An 18,254-nucleotide genomic window follows, 5' to 3' on the forward strand; every position below is an offset into this window, starting at 1 on the left:
TGGGACCATCCCCAGCCTGTGAGTGGACAGTGAACCAGAAGTAGCAGAGTGATCTCATCTTTCTGCCACTCTGCTTTTCTTATATTACTTCCTGTCAGTTCATGAACTTATTGGCTCCTTGAGGTGCTTTTTCCTCTCACACTCAATGCCTGATATACAGGGACTGCAAGAGGCTGATACCAGGTCAAATTCGGGTACTTGCACTGCTTGCATTTAAAAAATCAATGTAATGACCTAAGTATAAGAGCAATTTTTCCACACACATGGCAAAATCATAATATTTGTATAAATAATAACTTTAAAATAATTATATATTTTCTAAAAGCAGAGGCCCTGTAGAATAAAAAAAAAGTTGTATTTTCACATAAAATTAGCCCAAATGTTTATCAAACTGATATTTAAAAAAAATACACTAAAATGAATTTTAGTGACACAAACACACTACAATACCCATTTTTTGTAAAATATAAAAGATGTGGTCAGAGTAAATAGATGCCAAACCTGTCAAGAGTGCACATGCTCATGCAAAGGTGAAAAAACATTACTCAATATTGTTCATAGGTGATGCATTAAAAACCTTTACTACTCATCAGCTTAGAGTAAACCATGAATCATGATTGTAAAATTATTGCTCTCACTCTCACTCTCTCACTCCCACTCATTCGCAGTGATACCGAACATGTTTGGAAAAATAGCTATTTACACATATGTGCATGCCCTACATGTGTGTTTGCATTTGCAAGCAGGTGGCAGGGGCGAGGGGTTGTACATGTTTTACATTTTTATTTATTTATTTTATTATTATTATTTTTTTTAATGCTTTAAAATTTGTAGTTGCTTAACTTTATTGCTTTCACAAAAGGGCTTACAAGCCTCTAAATGATAGCATTGAGAGGGACAGGCTCTTTTTATGCAAACCCCTAGTGTCTTCCTTGCCCTCCAACAGACATGATCAAGCACATGATTGTGCTTGATTACACTGCTGCATTTCAGCAAGGCGGGTTGACAGCTTTGACTCAGGAAGTGCTGAGGGCACAGCGCTTCCTGCTTCAGTGATCACAGAGCAGATCAGGAACCAGACATGCCTCATCTGGAGAAGCTGGAGAGTCTGTTCTCAGAGAAGCAGGAGAGCCTGGAAACCATGGGGCGGGGGTGTCACTTTCAGAGGCAAGTATAATTACAGCCACCCAAATGTCCAGATCCCTTTTACTCAAAAGCCCTCTGCCTGCTCTACAAAATGACACCCAGATCAAGGCTGTAGCAGAAGCCATGAGCTTGGTATAACCACTTTAAGACCAGGACATACAGGTATGTCGTGTGGTCCTGAAGAGGTATTTGTAGTTGCTTAACTTTATTGCTTTCACAAAAGGGCTTACAAGCCTCTAAATGATAGCATTGAGAGGGACAGGCTCTTTTTATGCAAACCCCTAGTGTCTTCCTTGCCCTCCAACAGACATGATCAAGCACATGATTGTGCTTGATTACACTGCTGCATTTCAGCAAGGCGGGTTGACAGCTTTGACTCAGGAAGTGCTGAGGGCACAGCGCTTCCTGCTTCAGTGATCACAGAGCAGATCAGGAACCAGACATGCCTCATCTGGAGAAGCTGGAGAGTCTGTTCTCAGAGAAGCAGGAGAGCCTGGAAACCATGGGGCGGGGGTGTCACTTTCAGAGGCAAGTATAATTACAGCCACCCAAATGTCCAGATCCCTTTTACTCAAAAGCCCTCTGCCTGCTCTACAAAATGACACCCAGATCAAGGCTGTAGCAGAAGCCATGAGCTTGGTATAACCACTTTAAGACCAGGACATACAGGTATGTCGTGTGGTCCTGAAGAGGTTAAAGAAGATCTCCAGTTATTTTAAAAAGCTAATGCTCGCAGTGGAGCTACCCCGGCACTGAAAGGGTTAACGATATGGTTTTCTCTAGGGGCTGGAATACAGAAGATATACTCACCTGATCCTCAGTCTTGTGGTTGTCAGCACTCAACTCTCTCCCCCTCTGCTCCAGCTGTGCTATGTCCCTCGGTGTCCTCACATCTAATGCAGGTGAATGGACTGCATTAGACATGATGACATTGGTGGGTTTTATTTGAACCTTTAGACCAAAATGAGCAGTTAACCCTTACAGTGCATGGGTAGCCCAACTGCAAGGGTTGACTTTTTAGATTCCTGGAGTTCCTCTTTAATAATGTGTTAATGAATATACACTGAGTGGTCAGTTTATTATGACCACCTGACGTTTGTAGGCAAATTAGCTATAATTTCGCGCTGAAGTTGCTAGAGGGCCAGACCATTATAAATAGGGAAGCAGGTTGTTTACCACGACAGTAGAAGTGATTTGTTTCTGAAGATATGGGGAAACAACGCGATTTAACAGCCTTGGAATTTGGGATTATTGTTCGCCCGAGCCATGGAGCGAGTATCAGCAAAACAGCAGAATTCGTTAAATGTTCAAGAGGGGCTTATTATTAAAGTGTTTAAAGACTGGACTGTCAGCCGAAAATCTGGGTCTGAACGTGCAAATTGTTGCCGTCAGCGACTAGTCAATGTTAGGGCAGAACGGAGAGTGGCAAGACTGGTACAAGACAACAGAAGGACAACAGTGCAGTGTCAGATTCCTCGCATCACCTTTCAACATCTCGTGGAGTCACGAGGCGGCCCAACAAAGTCATCTCGTGGAGTCATCTCGTGGCCCAACGAAGTACTGATGGGGTGGTCATAATAATCTGGCCACTCAGTGTAGAACTGCAATAATTTATGTGCTTGATATCTCATTACAGTTTAAGTGTTATCAATTGTCATCACCTAAAGAATTGCTAATTATAGTGAAGTGCCTTGTTATGACAAAAAAATAATGCTATAGCTAAAACTGTTTTACAACAGGACTGCTGTTGTTCAGCAAATCAAATCAAATCAACTGAGACACTGAGCATTGACAGAAACTTTATCCACATAATTGTCTTTCTCATCAAATTACAAGGCCAGCATTCATATATCATAGGCAACCTTGAAAAATGTTACCCTGGGGTTAATTAAAATTAGAGATTTGCATTTTTATTTTTGCAGAACTTGACCCTCTCCTAGCATAAACCTTCAAGATTAATTTTGTATGTGCAACATTATCTTTTTATCTGAGATGTATTACTTCAGTTATAAGCATTATTTTGATTTTACATAGTTGTGACAAGCATTTCAAGATGTCTTAGCAATTACGTACCACCAACTGATTGTGATGGTTACAACCATTTTTTTGCAAGAGGAAGCTTGTGGAAAAGTTATTAAAAAAACGTAGGGTCTAGATGACAGCTTTGCTCTACTGGTTGAAAGAAGGCTGATAGGATTGGCTCTCGTGATTTTCAAGCAGAACCAAAAGAACATTCAAATACGCCTAATATTCCAGTATATGAATATATTTTTGTAAAATACCTCAGTTTGTCTTAATGGTAACTTTCTGTAGTCACATTGACAGCAAGATCCAGACTAGGATGGAAAATGCAGTACTATAAGCCAATAAGGTTCTACTGCATTGCACAATGGTGTCAAACTAAGATAAGGAGCTTACTGACAGAAGACATAAGCACAGAGATGACTTTATCTGTGGAGTGGTCTTTGACTAATCTGTATTTACTTACCTACTGAGGAAAAAGGTGAGGTCAGAGACCTGGCTGTTCAGTGTGACAGGGAAACCTAAATGACAAGACTGGATAAACAAAGTTAACATTTCTTGGCAGGTTTGTCTGCAATAAGGCTGAGTGACATTACAATTGCCTGGATAAGCAGGTTTGGAAGCCAGGATCTTTGGTAAGTTTTTTTTAGGATGTGTCTACCATATACCATTTATATATCTTAGTTGCTACAGACTGCAAGGTACATTTGATATTTTCATACTGTATTTATGCACACACAAATATGGATGAATAGAAAGTGATATATTCTAAATGCAGGTTGAAGCATACAAAAGTGGTGAAATCGGTTTCTAATCATTACTAAAAAAAAAAATCAAACTCTTTTCCAGCTCCTGAACAAACATTCTCTGTGGTTACTCAGACTCTGGTGACAACAGGAACAGCAGATATGCCATCTTCACTTCTCTTAGAGGTCCCAGCAATGGCTGAATTCAGTAAGACTTGTGCCGAACTCAAAGACTGGCTCACCCTTCTTGACCGTGTGATAAAGGCACAAATTGTGACAGTAGGAGATGTGGAAGAAATTAATGATATGATTATGAAACAAAAGGTAAGGATGATAAATGCATGGTTTTTTTTCGTTTTTGATTGAAGTGAAAAATATACAAAACATTGAGAAACGATATAAATATATTACCTTTGAATTGCAATCTATAAATAGTTCAGATAGCTTTAATTTCTATGTATAATTTCAGATGTCTGAGCTGTTCTCTTATCCCTGTTGCTAAAGACCACCCTATCACTGTTTGTTTTGAAAAATCACAATCTAATTTTAAGTAATCATTAGTTTGCTGCAGTCTGGAGGAAGCATTTCCTCAGTCTCCTCTCCCACCATGATCAGACTGTAACACTGTAGCTTTTTAGCAAGTCTAAAGGTGAGAGGTTACAACAGGGCATGATCTGTGTCAAAAATGTGTGAACAAAGGCAAAACTGCAGAGGCACTATGATTTTCAGTCTAGATGCTAACCATGAATAGTGGCTAAACAAAGATGGCCCTATCCTTTTGGAGGGAAACAAAGATGAATGTATTGTCAGGGTGAATACGGTGATCTCTGGACATGGTAATAAATGCCTAAAGGTGTTACACTTATATATTACTTATACATATTACTTATAATACCACTGGATTGCTTACTGTTGGGGTTCCTGCTGTGTGTTCTGCAAGCAATGAACCAGCATGTGATATCTTGAAATACTTCTTATTGGTTCACTAATACTATCTGGTTATCAATACACAAATATTTAAGGAGCAAATAATAGAGTCCTCTGCAGAAAATCATCAGTACGGCAAATTTTCTATTATTCACTCATCCCTACCAACAAATAATGACCAACCACCGCCAAAGTATATGTAAAGCCAACATTTTTGTTTTTGTTCTGGATATAATAAGTAATATTTAAGACACATGTCGGGTTTTTTTTTCCAGTCTGTGTCCCATAGGGAAGATTACCATATCCTGTCCCAGAAACACAGCAGGAAGTTAAAAAAAAGGAGGGGTTATTCTCTCTTAAAATGTTTGTCACCAGAACAGGCTTACCTTTGGAAGGTTCTAACCATTATGCTCAATACATAAAGCTTAAAGGAGGACTATGGGGTTAAGGCTTTTCCCCATAGTTCTCCTTAGGGAGGACGCTAGACCTCCCATCACCCTAGGCTCAGTATACCGTGAGCTGTAGCTCGCGGTATACCGAGACACCGCAGTATACCACAAGCTGCTGCTCGCGGTATACTGAGACGCCGCAGCTGAAGCAGAGCCCGACAATTGTGCCGGGATCCGACCAGCTGCATGACTGACAGCTGGCTCTGCCTATCTAGAGGCAGATCCAGCTGTACCCGCCCCCTCCCCCGTCCGTTCCGCCAGTCAGCGCTGGCGGATCGGAGCGGGGAGGGGGGAATCCAGCCCCTCCCCTGTCACAGCACAGAGCCGTGACAGGATCGAGAAGTGAGCTAACGCCGGTATGTGTCCGCTCACCTCCTGATCTACTGAGCCGACCTGCGACAGTCTCATTGTCACAGGTCGGATGGAACTATGAGGTAAGTGAAAAGCACTCACCTCATAGTTCTCCTTTAAGTATAATTTGCTTATATTTTGCCTTTCTTGGCTCCTAATTTCTCCCCTCATCAACATACTAAATTATATTTTAAAACCTTTCCATTTTATTACACACATTATTTAAACCCAGTGATGTCATCCTTGGGTCTCTGTGCTTCTTTATGCAATTCAGACAGATTCAGATGGTGGAAGGGGCTGGAAGGCTGCTGTACATATACTTCTGCATCATTGCTCTTCTTAAGAGTTCTCTGACCTGATACAAGCAGTGGGCTGGCTCTTGGGAGGAGTTTTACAAATACCAAAATGTCTTGAAGAGTGGATGCCAGTCTGGAGGAGTGGGCATTCCTACCCAGACTGTATTTGCATGAAGACTACACTAGGTAATGCCCACATGTGTTCCTGAGCCTTCTTGATTGAAAAGCTGAAATATAATAAATGAAAGTGGTGGGTCAGGGACAGTCAAGAAATGAGGCGGGCTCTATCTGCTTCCAATGCATACAATGAGAAGCTCACAGTGTGCAGTGAGCAAAGTAAGAGAGGAGCCTGTGAAAGTGTGCAAGACTCTGCAAGGTGAGACTGGAGATCAGCTAATAAAAATAGTCTTTCCTTTACAGGATTTGTGATCTGATTGGTTTGTAGGAAATACAATTTTATTGATGTTCGAGCATGCAAAACACATTAAACTGAACAATAAAAAAACTTTTGAGCCAGTTTCTTTAACATATGCTGAGGAAAAACTTCCCATCTGTCCCATTATACTTTTAACTATTTATTATTTTATTCTCTATATTTTGGCTAAAGGTTATGATTTTAACCACTTCATGATTGGGATGTTAAACCCCCTTCCTGTCCAGGCCATTTTTCAGTATTCAGTGCTGTTGCACTTTGACTAACAATTATTCAGCTTTGCAACAGCGTGCCAAAATTAATTTTTGTAACATTTTTTGGTGGACAGATAGAGCTTTCCTTTGGTGGTATTTAATCACCATGGGGTTTTTATTTTTTAGGTTGAATAAAGACCAAGGTCCATCCAGTTCAACCTATGTGTGTGTGTGTTTGTTTATCTGGCTTTACAACTTCCCATATCCCTTTAGATTCTGCGAGAGAAGAAACTCATTCAGTAGTTTCTTGAACGTATCAATGTTATCAGCAGATACCACCACCTGTGGGAGGGAATTACAAACTTTCACTACTCTCACAACGAAATATCCCTTGCAAATTCTAAGATTGAACCCCCTCTCTTCTAACTTCTTGTTGTGTCCCTGGGTTCTCAAAACAGTTTTAGGATTAAAAAGCTAGTTCTTAATATTGGGGTCCCCATTGATGATTTTGAGGACTGCAATAAGGTCCCCTCTTAACCTCCCTGGCGGTATGATTATGCAGGATTTTAGCATGCCAAAGCGGTACATTGTTTTTTTTTTGTGTTTGTAGGCCTGTAATTCTTAGTAAATCTTAGGAATAACTCACCTTAATCTGTCCAAACAAGAATCCAGTAGACATCCCGGGTATGATAAAGTTTGAAACACGAAATCATAAATTATAATATAATAAATAATTATAAGAAATTATTATATAATAAATAATTATAAAAAATTATAATATAATAATAAAAAAATGGTCCAGTAAATGGGAATTCTGGGGGCGCTGCCTTATCCGTACCACAGTCAATAGAGTACCAAGTTCGCACATCGCTGAGCTCGGTCGCAGAATCGTCGCTGTCATCACTTTCAGTGTCTGATGACGAATTTCCCAACGAATCACTATCACTAAATTCTGCAAGGGATTCTAATTCACTATCGCTGTTTTCTACCTTGTCTAAAACCGCTTTTGACCTAAAGGGACGCTTTTTGGATGCCATGGACATTCTCAAGTTTCCAGGCAGAAAGAACAGTAAAAGTGCAGGCAGGGCACTGGACAAAGCTCTAGGGACAAAATTGAAGTGAAATGGTTTGATACAGAAATTTAATTATAGCAGATTACATTGTATTCTGTGTAAATGTCATGTTTTCACTTTTGAATTTCCCACCGGCTCCGCCCCCCGCTGTGGTGCCGAAAACAAAACTGAAAGCCGAATGCCGGCTGAATGTCAGCCGGCCGCGTACAGCAGAGGACACTGCGGACACGCAGGGACAAGGTAAGTGACACTTTTGTGTAATCCCGAGTGTGGCTCGGGGTTTCCGCTTATGGTACTGAAATGAACCCCGAGCCACACTCGGCAATACCGCCAGGGAGGTTAATCGCCTCTTTTCTAAGGCGAATAAGTTAAGATTTTCAATGCAGTCCACATAACTCAGGCCTTCAATCCCTTTAATTAACTTCGGGGCCTTTCTCTGAACTCTCTCCAGTTCCAGGACGTCCCTCCTGACAGTGGGCGACCAGAACTGTACAGCATACTCAAGATGGGGCTTAACCAGTGATTTTATAAAGTGGAAGTATTACTCTTTGGTCCCTTGCTACATTTCCTTGTTTAATACATGCCAGTATCTTGTTAGTGTTGCTGGCTGCTGCTTGGCATTGCTTACTATTGCCAAATCTGTGATCTTAGAGGACCCCCAGGTCATCATAGATCACATTAACTCATTAGCTGGTTAATATGAGTATGTATACTTCAACTTTCTTCTGTTATTTCATACTGACTGGCTTTTTGTGCTTAGCAGGCTTGTATTCTGCTGTTGATGAGCTGATGTGTGCTCTCTAGTCTTGTCTAATTGTTAGCAATGGGTTAGTGAATATTGTTAATCTTTGCATGACTCATGTAATAAAACTTGATAAAATAACTCAAAGTCACAATACTGTTCAAACCATTTACATTGCATTGTGCAAATTTGTGAAGTCAGCACAGAATGCTTTTCCTGTCACTAGACAACAAAGACAATAGAGTGTTTTATGAAATATTGGCTATTTATGCTTTAGTAAAATGAGCAGGTTTTCCCATAGGTTTAGTGAATGTAAAGCAGCTCTGTTTACATCTAGCCACTTCATTAGTTGTTACTAGTCTTACTGTTTCTTATACAACATGTTTTGCTTTCCTTTGCTCTGATTGCTGAAAATCAACTGTCATTATGGCAAATAAAAATTGTTAAAGCTTAGTGAGTTGATCCTAATGGCATTTATTAAATTGCACATTTCTCAAAATTACTAAATCTGACAAGCAGTATTTTTTTTCTTTTTAACTTAATCCCCACTGCCTTTGTTCACTGAGCAAGTGAAGGCTGTAGCAGTTTCATAAGATGCAATTAAAATGACCTTTTCCTCCGTTAAGGTTTGTATCTCAGGTAATTTGTAATACAGGGGAAGCCATGAAAAACACATTGACAATAAGGTCACGTAAGGGTCTTTTACACATGATTTGCAGTAGAGTATACCAGTCTCACTGATTTTCCATGTTGTTAACAAAAATGTTCTATTTGAACCTCTCACCTTATTCTAAGCATGGTATTGTGGAGATTACTGATGCATGTCCCACTGCTAGTAATACAAACTGTCTTGTTTTCTTGCATGATGCATCCAACTGAATCTGTTTCACATTGGTACTGCATAGTAATAACATGCTCCTAGGTAGCTAAAATGTGTGCTTACAGGGGGCATGCTAAAAATTCAAAGTTCATAAGGGTCGCTCAGATATTATCCCCATTCCATCCTCTTAATGCAGCCCACCAGCTCAAAAATATTTACTAATTTACTAATATTTAAAAATATTTACTAATTTGCATTGTGTAGTCCTGCCTGAAATTGTACAGCATACAGTTAATAGATATGTACATTTTGTTTTGTTCGTTCTGAAAGGTTGTTATTAAGAATTTTGTTAAATTTGGACATTCGGATGCATCCGAATTGGAATGCAAACAAAATTTGGATCTGTCTGAATTTCATTCAAAAGGAAACTAACAGGGATATTCACAAAGCTACCTAAAGGATCAGCCATAGCGCCGGCTGATCCTTCGACTAGCTTCGGCTCCCTGAGCACTTCGGTTCAGCAGAACTGAAGGGCTGCTGTACGGGCTATTCACTATAGCCCCTACAGCTCCCGAAGCTGGCCGAGCGGCTCAGTCGAGCCGAAGGCATATGCTTTGGTTTGACTGAGCCAAAGTGAAACCCGAAGCGGGAAGATCGGGCGGCCATTGGCCGGCCAAAAGCCTCGCAACTGACAGCTGGGCAGAGCCAGCTGTGATCTCACGGCTGGCTCCGGCCAGTTGCAATGACAGGTTACCTTGGGACGCTGAACTGTCATTGCACAATTACAAATCTGTCATTGCAACTAGTGATGGGCTGAACACCCCCGTGTTCGGTTCGTATTCAAAAACACGAACAGCCGAAAAGTTTGAATACGAACTCGAACCTAATGCAAGTCAATAGGTGTTGAACTTTTGAAAATGATTGTCCCCTTTAAGAGTGCTTATATGCAAGTTATTGTACATAAAAGGTGTATGGGGGTCCGGGTACTGCCCTGGGGGACAGGAATCAATGAAAAAAAATATGCTATACATATTTGATAAAATCCTTTAATTGAAAAAAAAAAACAAAAGACATGTTTTTGACAAGTCTTTTATTTAAAAAAAAACAAAAACAAAAATGGATCCACCGACATAATTCGTGGTCAATCACGGAGTCCAGCGTTGTCCACGACGACTAAATAAAAAATAAAACAATAAAAAATAAATAGAAATCATTTTTTTTAAACCCGCTTGCTGCCGGCCCGTCTACTCCCGCCGCATAATGGCATTTTGACCGATGCCGGCAAAACATAAACGATTGGGCGGAGCTAGCAGTGACAGCTAGCTCCACCCAATTGTGTAGTTTGCCGTCATCTGATAGGCGAGACATGACTGGGCAGAGTCATCATGACTTTACCCAATCATGGCTCCAAATGAGTACTGAGTCCTGATTGGGCAAAGTCTTGCACCTGACCTGTGGTCAGGTGCAAGTCTTTAACCAATTAGAGCTTCGGAGGGCTCTTTGTAGTATGGGAGGTTGCGGAGTCGAACATCCTGAGCATGTTCGGCTGAACCAAAGCCAGCCGAAGCAAGCCGATGTACGGCTGATTTCAGCCATCGTACGGCTGAGATCAGACGTACAAGCCTGAAGTTAATAGCCAAATAGAGTTTGGCTCTCTTCACTTCGGGTCATTTATTCACTCGGCTGCCTTCGGCAGCTTTGTGAATAGCCCTCTAAATCAGACATGTGACTATTCTCTGGCCAATCAGATATTTTTTTTGGCTGTTGGGAGTTGCAGTCGATAAGAGCAGATAAGAGCACACAGTGTCAGAACTAAAATGACCCCCCAGAAAATTATAATTAGAACCCCATCTGAATAGATCCAAAGCAAATCTAATTTCGGATCTGAAATCTGAAAAAAGAAGTAGTAAAAATCCAGAATCAATCCGAAATAAAGCAATTATTTTTTTGCAGAGTTACTTCTCTAACAGTTAATATGTAAAATACATACTATGCCAATGGATTCAATTAGGTGTTCATTAAAAAAAATATTACATGTATTGTTTGATTTTGACATTTAAAATGTGTTTTATACATTATAACTATTACTATATATAAATACATATACTGTTAGCTCCACATGAATTTTTTTATTTGTGTAATTTTTATGATTACAATTTTGCAGGTAAAATAATAGGAGACATGGTAAAATTTGTTGAGAAATGCTTCAGGGGCCATGGCGAGCGACTGCTTGGTTAAGGCACAGCAACCTTCCACAGTGAGACTTGAATTACTGTTCATCCATTATAGGCACTTTGCCTGAGTTACTAAAAAGAAATGCACAAGAACAGTGCAGAATCTGCATGGCACATTTGTGTTGCAGGTCTGCACCCATGGAAATATTATCCCTTAAAGCAGAACTTCAGCCAAAATTAATTTTAATAGCCCATAAAAAACACTGCTGTAATAATCACCTTCTCCTCTGCAGTACTTTTTTTCTGCCACTAGATGTTCTGAGTCTTTCAGAACATTCAGCCAACAGTAGTGAACCCATTTCGTTTGAGCACAGACTGTCATGGACACAGCCTGTGAATGAACAGTGAAAGAGAAGCACCTCAGTGATGATCTTTTCTGTCTGTCACTCTGCTCTCTTCCCCCTAGCAACACGTGTCTTGTCAGCACATAAACTAATTGGCTTCTTGTGCTGCTTCTTCTTCCCTCTGTCAAAGCTCTCCTGTACAGTGGATTGCAAGAGGCTAATAGTAACTCAGATTTAGAAACTTGTACTTTTTGCATTAAAAAAATAAATTCAAGTAAGTATGTTGACATGTACTTTTCTTTTCGTTACAAATTGAAATTCAGCCAAATTTCTTTTAATTCGAACATTCAGGTGCATTGGAATTTCTAAATTCAAATTCATCAAAATTTTAGATATTAAAGATTTCAAATTCGAATGTATCAGAAATGTTGATGCATCTTAAGTTCCGAATTCGAATGTATCCAAATTTGAGCAAATCCAGATTTTTTTTCAGAATTTTGTATGAATATCCATTTCTAATGACCAGTACGGACAAAGATGACCAGTACAGACTAAGAGGACCACTATGGACTAAGATGAACAATACAGACTAATAGGACCAGTACAGACTAGCAGGACCACTATGGACTAAGATGAACAGGACAGGACTCATATTTTGTGCATATGTAGTGGTCCCCTTCTGCAATATGTGAGTGTGCAACTGACCAACAAAACAGTACCATCCATGAAGCATGCACAATTGCTTTTTTTAATATTTAGTGTTCTGTGCAGTCACCGTTATTGATATTAGTAATCACTTCATGAGGAATTGTTCCTGCATGAAATGTGCATGCAGATTAGCTATAAGATGTCAAAAATCCCATTCCTATTTTAGGAATGCAACCCCTTATTTGGGATATGTAGAGATTCTGAAAAGGTGCACTGCTTAGTAAATCACATTTTTGGTGAATTTGCCATATATATGCTGTCATGGCTGTACCTTTCTCCATGAGCTGAGAGTAAATGCTTTGAGAATATGATTTGGTTGTAAAGCCTGATTCATGGCCGCATCAAGGGACAGTGTATGTAGATCTTCTTTAGAAAATCAGGCCCACTGTGTTGTTCTACATTGTAACCTGCCAAGTCATGATTACTACATTCTTGTTGTTTTTACATACATATAGAAAAGCAAAAACGTAACATTCTCAGTCAGTGTCCCTATAACAATTACGTGTAGAAATATTTTTTTTTAAATTATGATTAATTAAAGCTAAACTCAGCAAACAGCCAAATGTACAGTTGAGATATACACAGCTCTGCCACACAGCACAGCTCTGTCTGACAGGAGAGAATACCTGACAATGTTTTGCTGTAATAACACTTACACCCCCCAGACTGTGAATGGACTGTGAAATGAGATGCTGCAAACTGATGAGCACACCTCTCTTCCCCTTTTAACATGAACTTTTTATCATATGAGCACTGCAGTACACCTGATTGGTTCCTTGTGCTGCTTCACGCTCATTCAGTCTGAACTCTGCTGTATTCTGGATTTCAAGCAGCTGAAACCAGTTAAAATTCAACTACTTACACTGCTAGGATTTAAAAGCACAATTAATCGTATATTATATAAATCAGACTTGCATTAATTTGTGTCTTCTATATCAGCCTGGCATTCAGCTTTAAAGAAATTATTTTGCTAAAGTAAACATTTAATCCAAACAATACCTGAAAATGAAGTCTGTGAATACCTAACTTTTCTGCTGCTTGCACCACTGAACTCTGTTCTGATCCTTAGAAATGTTCTGCATCTTCCTCCCTCTGACTCTTACCCAACACATATAAGGTAAGCGCTGGCAGATCGGAGCAGGGAGAGGGGAATCCAGCCCCTCCCCCTGTCACGGCAGAGAGCCGTGACAGGATAGAGAGGTGAGCGAACCTGCTATGTGTTCGCTCACCTCCCGATCTACTGAGCCGACCTGTGACAGTCTCATTGTCACAGGTCGGCTAGAACTATGAGGTGAGTGGAAATCACTCATCTCATAGTTCTCATTTAAGTGGTTGTGGTCAATGAACCAAAAGGTTTCTCCTATGTTACAGCAATCTTACAATTGTGTAATATATTCCAAAAGGTGTGCTTTGGAATTCTACTTAGGTGGGCCTGCACTAAATGCTCCACCTTGAGACTTGTGCGTTATTTGTAGATGTTTCCTCTAGTTACTACAGTCTTCAATTTGCACATATTGGTGATTGTAGAGCTGGTATACTTATTGGGTTTTTGCTCCTGTGGGATTTTTAATTGTGACAAGCATTGACATTTCATGATGCCCCAACCCTGAGATCTCTAATATTATCATTAGTTAGATGAGTTCTGGAGGCTACTACAGACCTTTACCATAGAGATCAATTCCAAAAGAAGGGAGAATCTCTAAATGTGAAAATGCCTCCTGGTAATGACATAATTGTAACTAAACGCATCCAGAGTAAACCCCTTTAAATCATAGACGTGGGCTGCTTTATCATTTTGATGTTTACATTTAGATGCAATTGTAGTTGATGTAAGGTAGCTTCCTCAAACTGCCTCAAAGACTGGTGTATATTTTTCAATTACATTTATGACACTACATAGGCTTTACTACAGATGTCATAGTTAACATTGCAGATTTTCAAGGTAATACTGGATTTATTTGTGCTGAAGAAGAATGTGGATAAATATTTTTGCATTACAAAAACTACAGAGATCTCAATTATTTTTGGACCAGAGAATATCTACAATATTATTGTTTTCATGTGCCTTGTAGGGTTATACTGTATATCAAAGTGTATATATAGCCTACCGTTTTTTTTTAGTTTTGGAACAGAGTGGGGGAGGTTTGAAAACTCCTGTCAACATATATGTAAGCATATGTGTATATATTTTTCCAAATGTTCAAATACATTGCTCAATCTTAAACCAGGTATGTGTTGCCACCCTGCCGTAAGCAGACATGTCTCTTCAAATGTAGTAATTTGGCTGGGCTGTAGTTAGAATTATAGTTCTCATTTCTGCTTTAGTTGGATTGTCCCTGATTTCTTGTTATTGTTTACTTCTGCTGCTGTTGAGTAATGTGTCTCTGGCATTAGTGTGGTAAGATACTATAACCATAGCCAACAACTATGTTGGTGCATGCTGGTGAAGAGTGTAAATGTTTGGGGTGGCAGCCTTTGCCTACATAGGATGTACACAGCTGTTTTGACCTCCCAGGCCTGCTGCCTTAGAAGGACATGTGCCTGAGGAAGGTAGGCCCAAAGCTGGAGTTTGCACTGCCTGGCTGGAAGTCCACCACTGGATGGAAGTACCAGGGGTGAACTTCAGCTGCTGTACATATACTGAGAAGCTGGGCATACGCTTGGGCATTACAGGAAGTTTGGTGGCTATTCCAGGGAGTTTATATGCTGCAACTACTTACAGTCAGAAGGTCAGGAGAACAACAAAGAGTGCTGACCTGATTTAAAGGTCCTTTTTTGGGTCTGTGAGTAGAGCCCTAAATCTGCTTTGATTCTGTTGGGTGTGCTGTGCTGTGCCTTCGCCCCCTCCCTCCAGAGTTTGTTAGCTTCTTAAAAGGTGACTGGTGCACCTCTGTTCACATCCCCACTACAAGCTAAGTATCCAATCCTCCATCTCCAGGGGGTAAGGGAGTGTTACATATGCTTTATTAGAAATCCACAACATATCCAAATAAATAAACCAAACAACTTAACACTGTTTGGCAGTGTGATTTAAGCAACTGTAATACTTGATATGCATGTCAACATATGTGTGTTATGATTCATTTACATTTAAAAATATTGGAGTTGATTAATGTTTTTTTAAATTGTAATACTAATAGGTCATGTTCAGTTTGAGACTACTGTAAATATGAAAGTCATATAACATGAAAGGTAATAATAATGTGATACTAATGCAGTTTTCTCTGTTCTGAGATGATATATAGATAGATAGATAGATAGATAGATAGATAGATAGATAGATAGATAGATAGATAGATAGATAGATATTAGTGCTTGAAGTTTGAAGTCAGTAGAACAAAAAGAAAACAAATAGCTGTGTTGTGTAAGTATAATTTTTTTCAGTAATTAAAATGAATGTGTTTGCACATTTACAACAAACACTCCCAAAGAGCATTATAATTAAGCAGCCTAGAGTAAAAGTAATGACTCTACTTATTGTTTTGAAAGGTATTAATCATTACATATGTAAAGAAATTACAAAAGGTTTAAATGGAAAAGGTTATTTTTGGTAGCTTGATAGATCTTTCATAATTGTATTCAGTGTTTATTAATTGCCTGCAAATAATAATTTTCATAAAGGTAAAGGAACTCTGGAATGATACCATCTAAACAGTACAGGTCTGTGTGAGTGCCTCACCCACAGGGTTGTAAAGTATGAAGAATGGTTCCATACCCAGTGGATGCAGGAGCCATACCCACAGGTCTATTACACTGCATGCAATATATGTATTTACCCAGAAGCCCCCTCTGTATATAACATAACACAACACAAGTGTACCTACGTGTGCTAAATAGTTGAATTTATAAACTGGCTGAGATATTATCACAAAGCAGATCTCTGGTAAAAATTATCCTTGCAGTGGGGCTCCCCAGTTGCTTGCCTGGGAGAACAGAAAAAATAACCATGCTTACTTTAGTCCTCACTGTCCCCACAGACAGTGCTCTTTTTCTCTCTGTGACATTCCGGTTTGTGGGCAGGCCCTTGGCACCCTCACTTATAATGCAAGACTTCTGGTTCTGCCTTGTACATGATGACATTAGAATGCCTGCTACCGATTGAGCGGTGAAGAAAATAGGGGGGCAGTCTTGCAGCTGGAACGAAACCTGTGGGAGTGAGTTATATGGTAAATATAGTTGCTTGTCCCCTCAAAAACAAGCAATCAACCCTCGCAGTGTGAGTTCTACTCACAAGGATCATTGCATTCAGCATTAAATATTTACAGTTACTTTCACCTTGTCTAAATACATAAATACTCATACGTTAAAACTGGTTCATAGTTGTTTTCTTAAAGGTCATTGCAAAAGACAGGTTAGACACTCTGCACCAGTAGAAATTAGATTTACATCTACATACAGAAAGAGTTCTTTACATTAAGAGCTTTGAAACTGTGCAATAGACTGTCTTGATGTGTTTCTAAATGTAAAACATATGACTGGCTATTGATATTTATAAATATTCAAAAAACCAAGAAAGGGCGCAGAGAACACTAGCTAGTTAACAAAGTAGTGATGAAAAACTGAAGGTGGTTCTACCCGAGCTTGAAAAAGAGGCTGTGGTTCTACCCGTCGCTCAGCAGACGAGAGCGACGCGTTTCGAGGTCTTGCCTCTTTTTCAAGCTCGGGTAGAACCACCTTCAGTTTTTCATCACTACTTTGTTAACTAGCTAGTGTTCTCTGCGCCCTTTCTTGGTTTTTTGAATATTTATAAATATCAATAGCCAGTCATATGTTTTACATTTAGAAACACATCAAGACAGTCTATTGCACAGTTTCAAAGCTCTTAATGTAAAGAACTCTTTCTGTATGTAGATGTAAATCTAATTTCTACTGGTGCAGAGTGTCTAACCTGTCTTTTGCAATGACCTTTAAGAAAACAACTATGAACCAGTTTTAACGTATGAGTATTTATGTATTTAGACAAGGTGAAAGTAACTGTAAATATTTAATGCTGAATGCAATGATCCTTGTGAGTAGAACTCACACTGCGAGGGTTGATTGCTTGTTATATTTATAACAGATTACACTGGTGAAGGTTGATTCAGGGGGTATCCTATTATGTTTGGGGTTTGGGGGGATTTATGTCCCTGTTAAAGCAAACTGGATCATGATTTATAAGGCATTTTTGCTTTTTCTGGATCAACCATTGGTTTACAGTTCTAAGGATGTTTTTAATGTAGTTATTTTTGCTTTTTGGTTGAATGCAATGGGCAGTAATTGTTACTTTCCTACTACACCTGTCAAATGTCCCATAACAGTAACACATTTAGAGTGTTACTTAATTTTTTTTGACAGCATCATGTTCAAGCATTACCTGAATTTGGGCAACTGATCAGGGACCCCACACTCTGATGCGGCTCTGGTCTTAACCTGTGCAGCCACAGTTTGTGGGTGGTCTTCTCTTCAGCCTGTAATTCTGAAAAGTAGAATTCACTGCTGGGGCTGAAGAGCACAGTGTACCATCAACCAGCACAAAATCCATCAGTAGTGCTGCAGGCCTCTAGGGTGGTATTACTTGGGTTGTTGGGTGTGTTTAACATATTTTGTGTGCATGGTGCAAGAGCACTTCTAGACACCAAGTATAATGTAATTGCTTTCCATCAAACACTGATATTGTCCTACAGCTGACCCTGCATGGAAAGCTGAAGAATTGAGCAGGTAAACTGTGCATCTTGTATGTCATATTTAGTTTTGACTATAGTGTGCCTGAACAGTTGAACTACCTAAATAATAGTATAAAGGAACCTGATCTTAGTGTATAAGGTTTCCCACTTTTCTTCACAATAGCCA

The 18,254-nt window shown here is 39.5% G+C and overlaps 1 protein-coding gene across 1 annotated transcript in view; it reads left to right on the forward strand.

The window, feature by feature from the left end:
* The first annotated feature begins 4,033 nt into the window (after positions 1–4,033).
* Positions 4,034–18,254, forward strand: part of LOC108790765 (dystrophin-like) — an 80,182-nt gene continuing 65,961 nt past the window's right edge. The window contains exon 1 of the mRNA XM_018561106.1: positions 4,034–4,238. Coding sequence (XP_018416608.1) covers positions 4,077–4,238 — 162 coding nt within the window. The 5' untranslated portion in view covers positions 4,034–4,076. The remainder of the gene's footprint in view (positions 4,239–18,254) is intronic.

The sequence above is a fragment of the Nanorana parkeri genome, unplaced genomic scaffold (genome assembly GCF_000935625.1).
Source record: "Nanorana parkeri isolate BGI_ZX_2015 unplaced genomic scaffold, ASM93562v1 scaffold500, whole genome shotgun sequence".
NCBI classification, from domain to species: Eukaryota; Metazoa; Chordata; class Amphibia; order Anura; family Dicroglossidae; genus Nanorana; species Nanorana parkeri.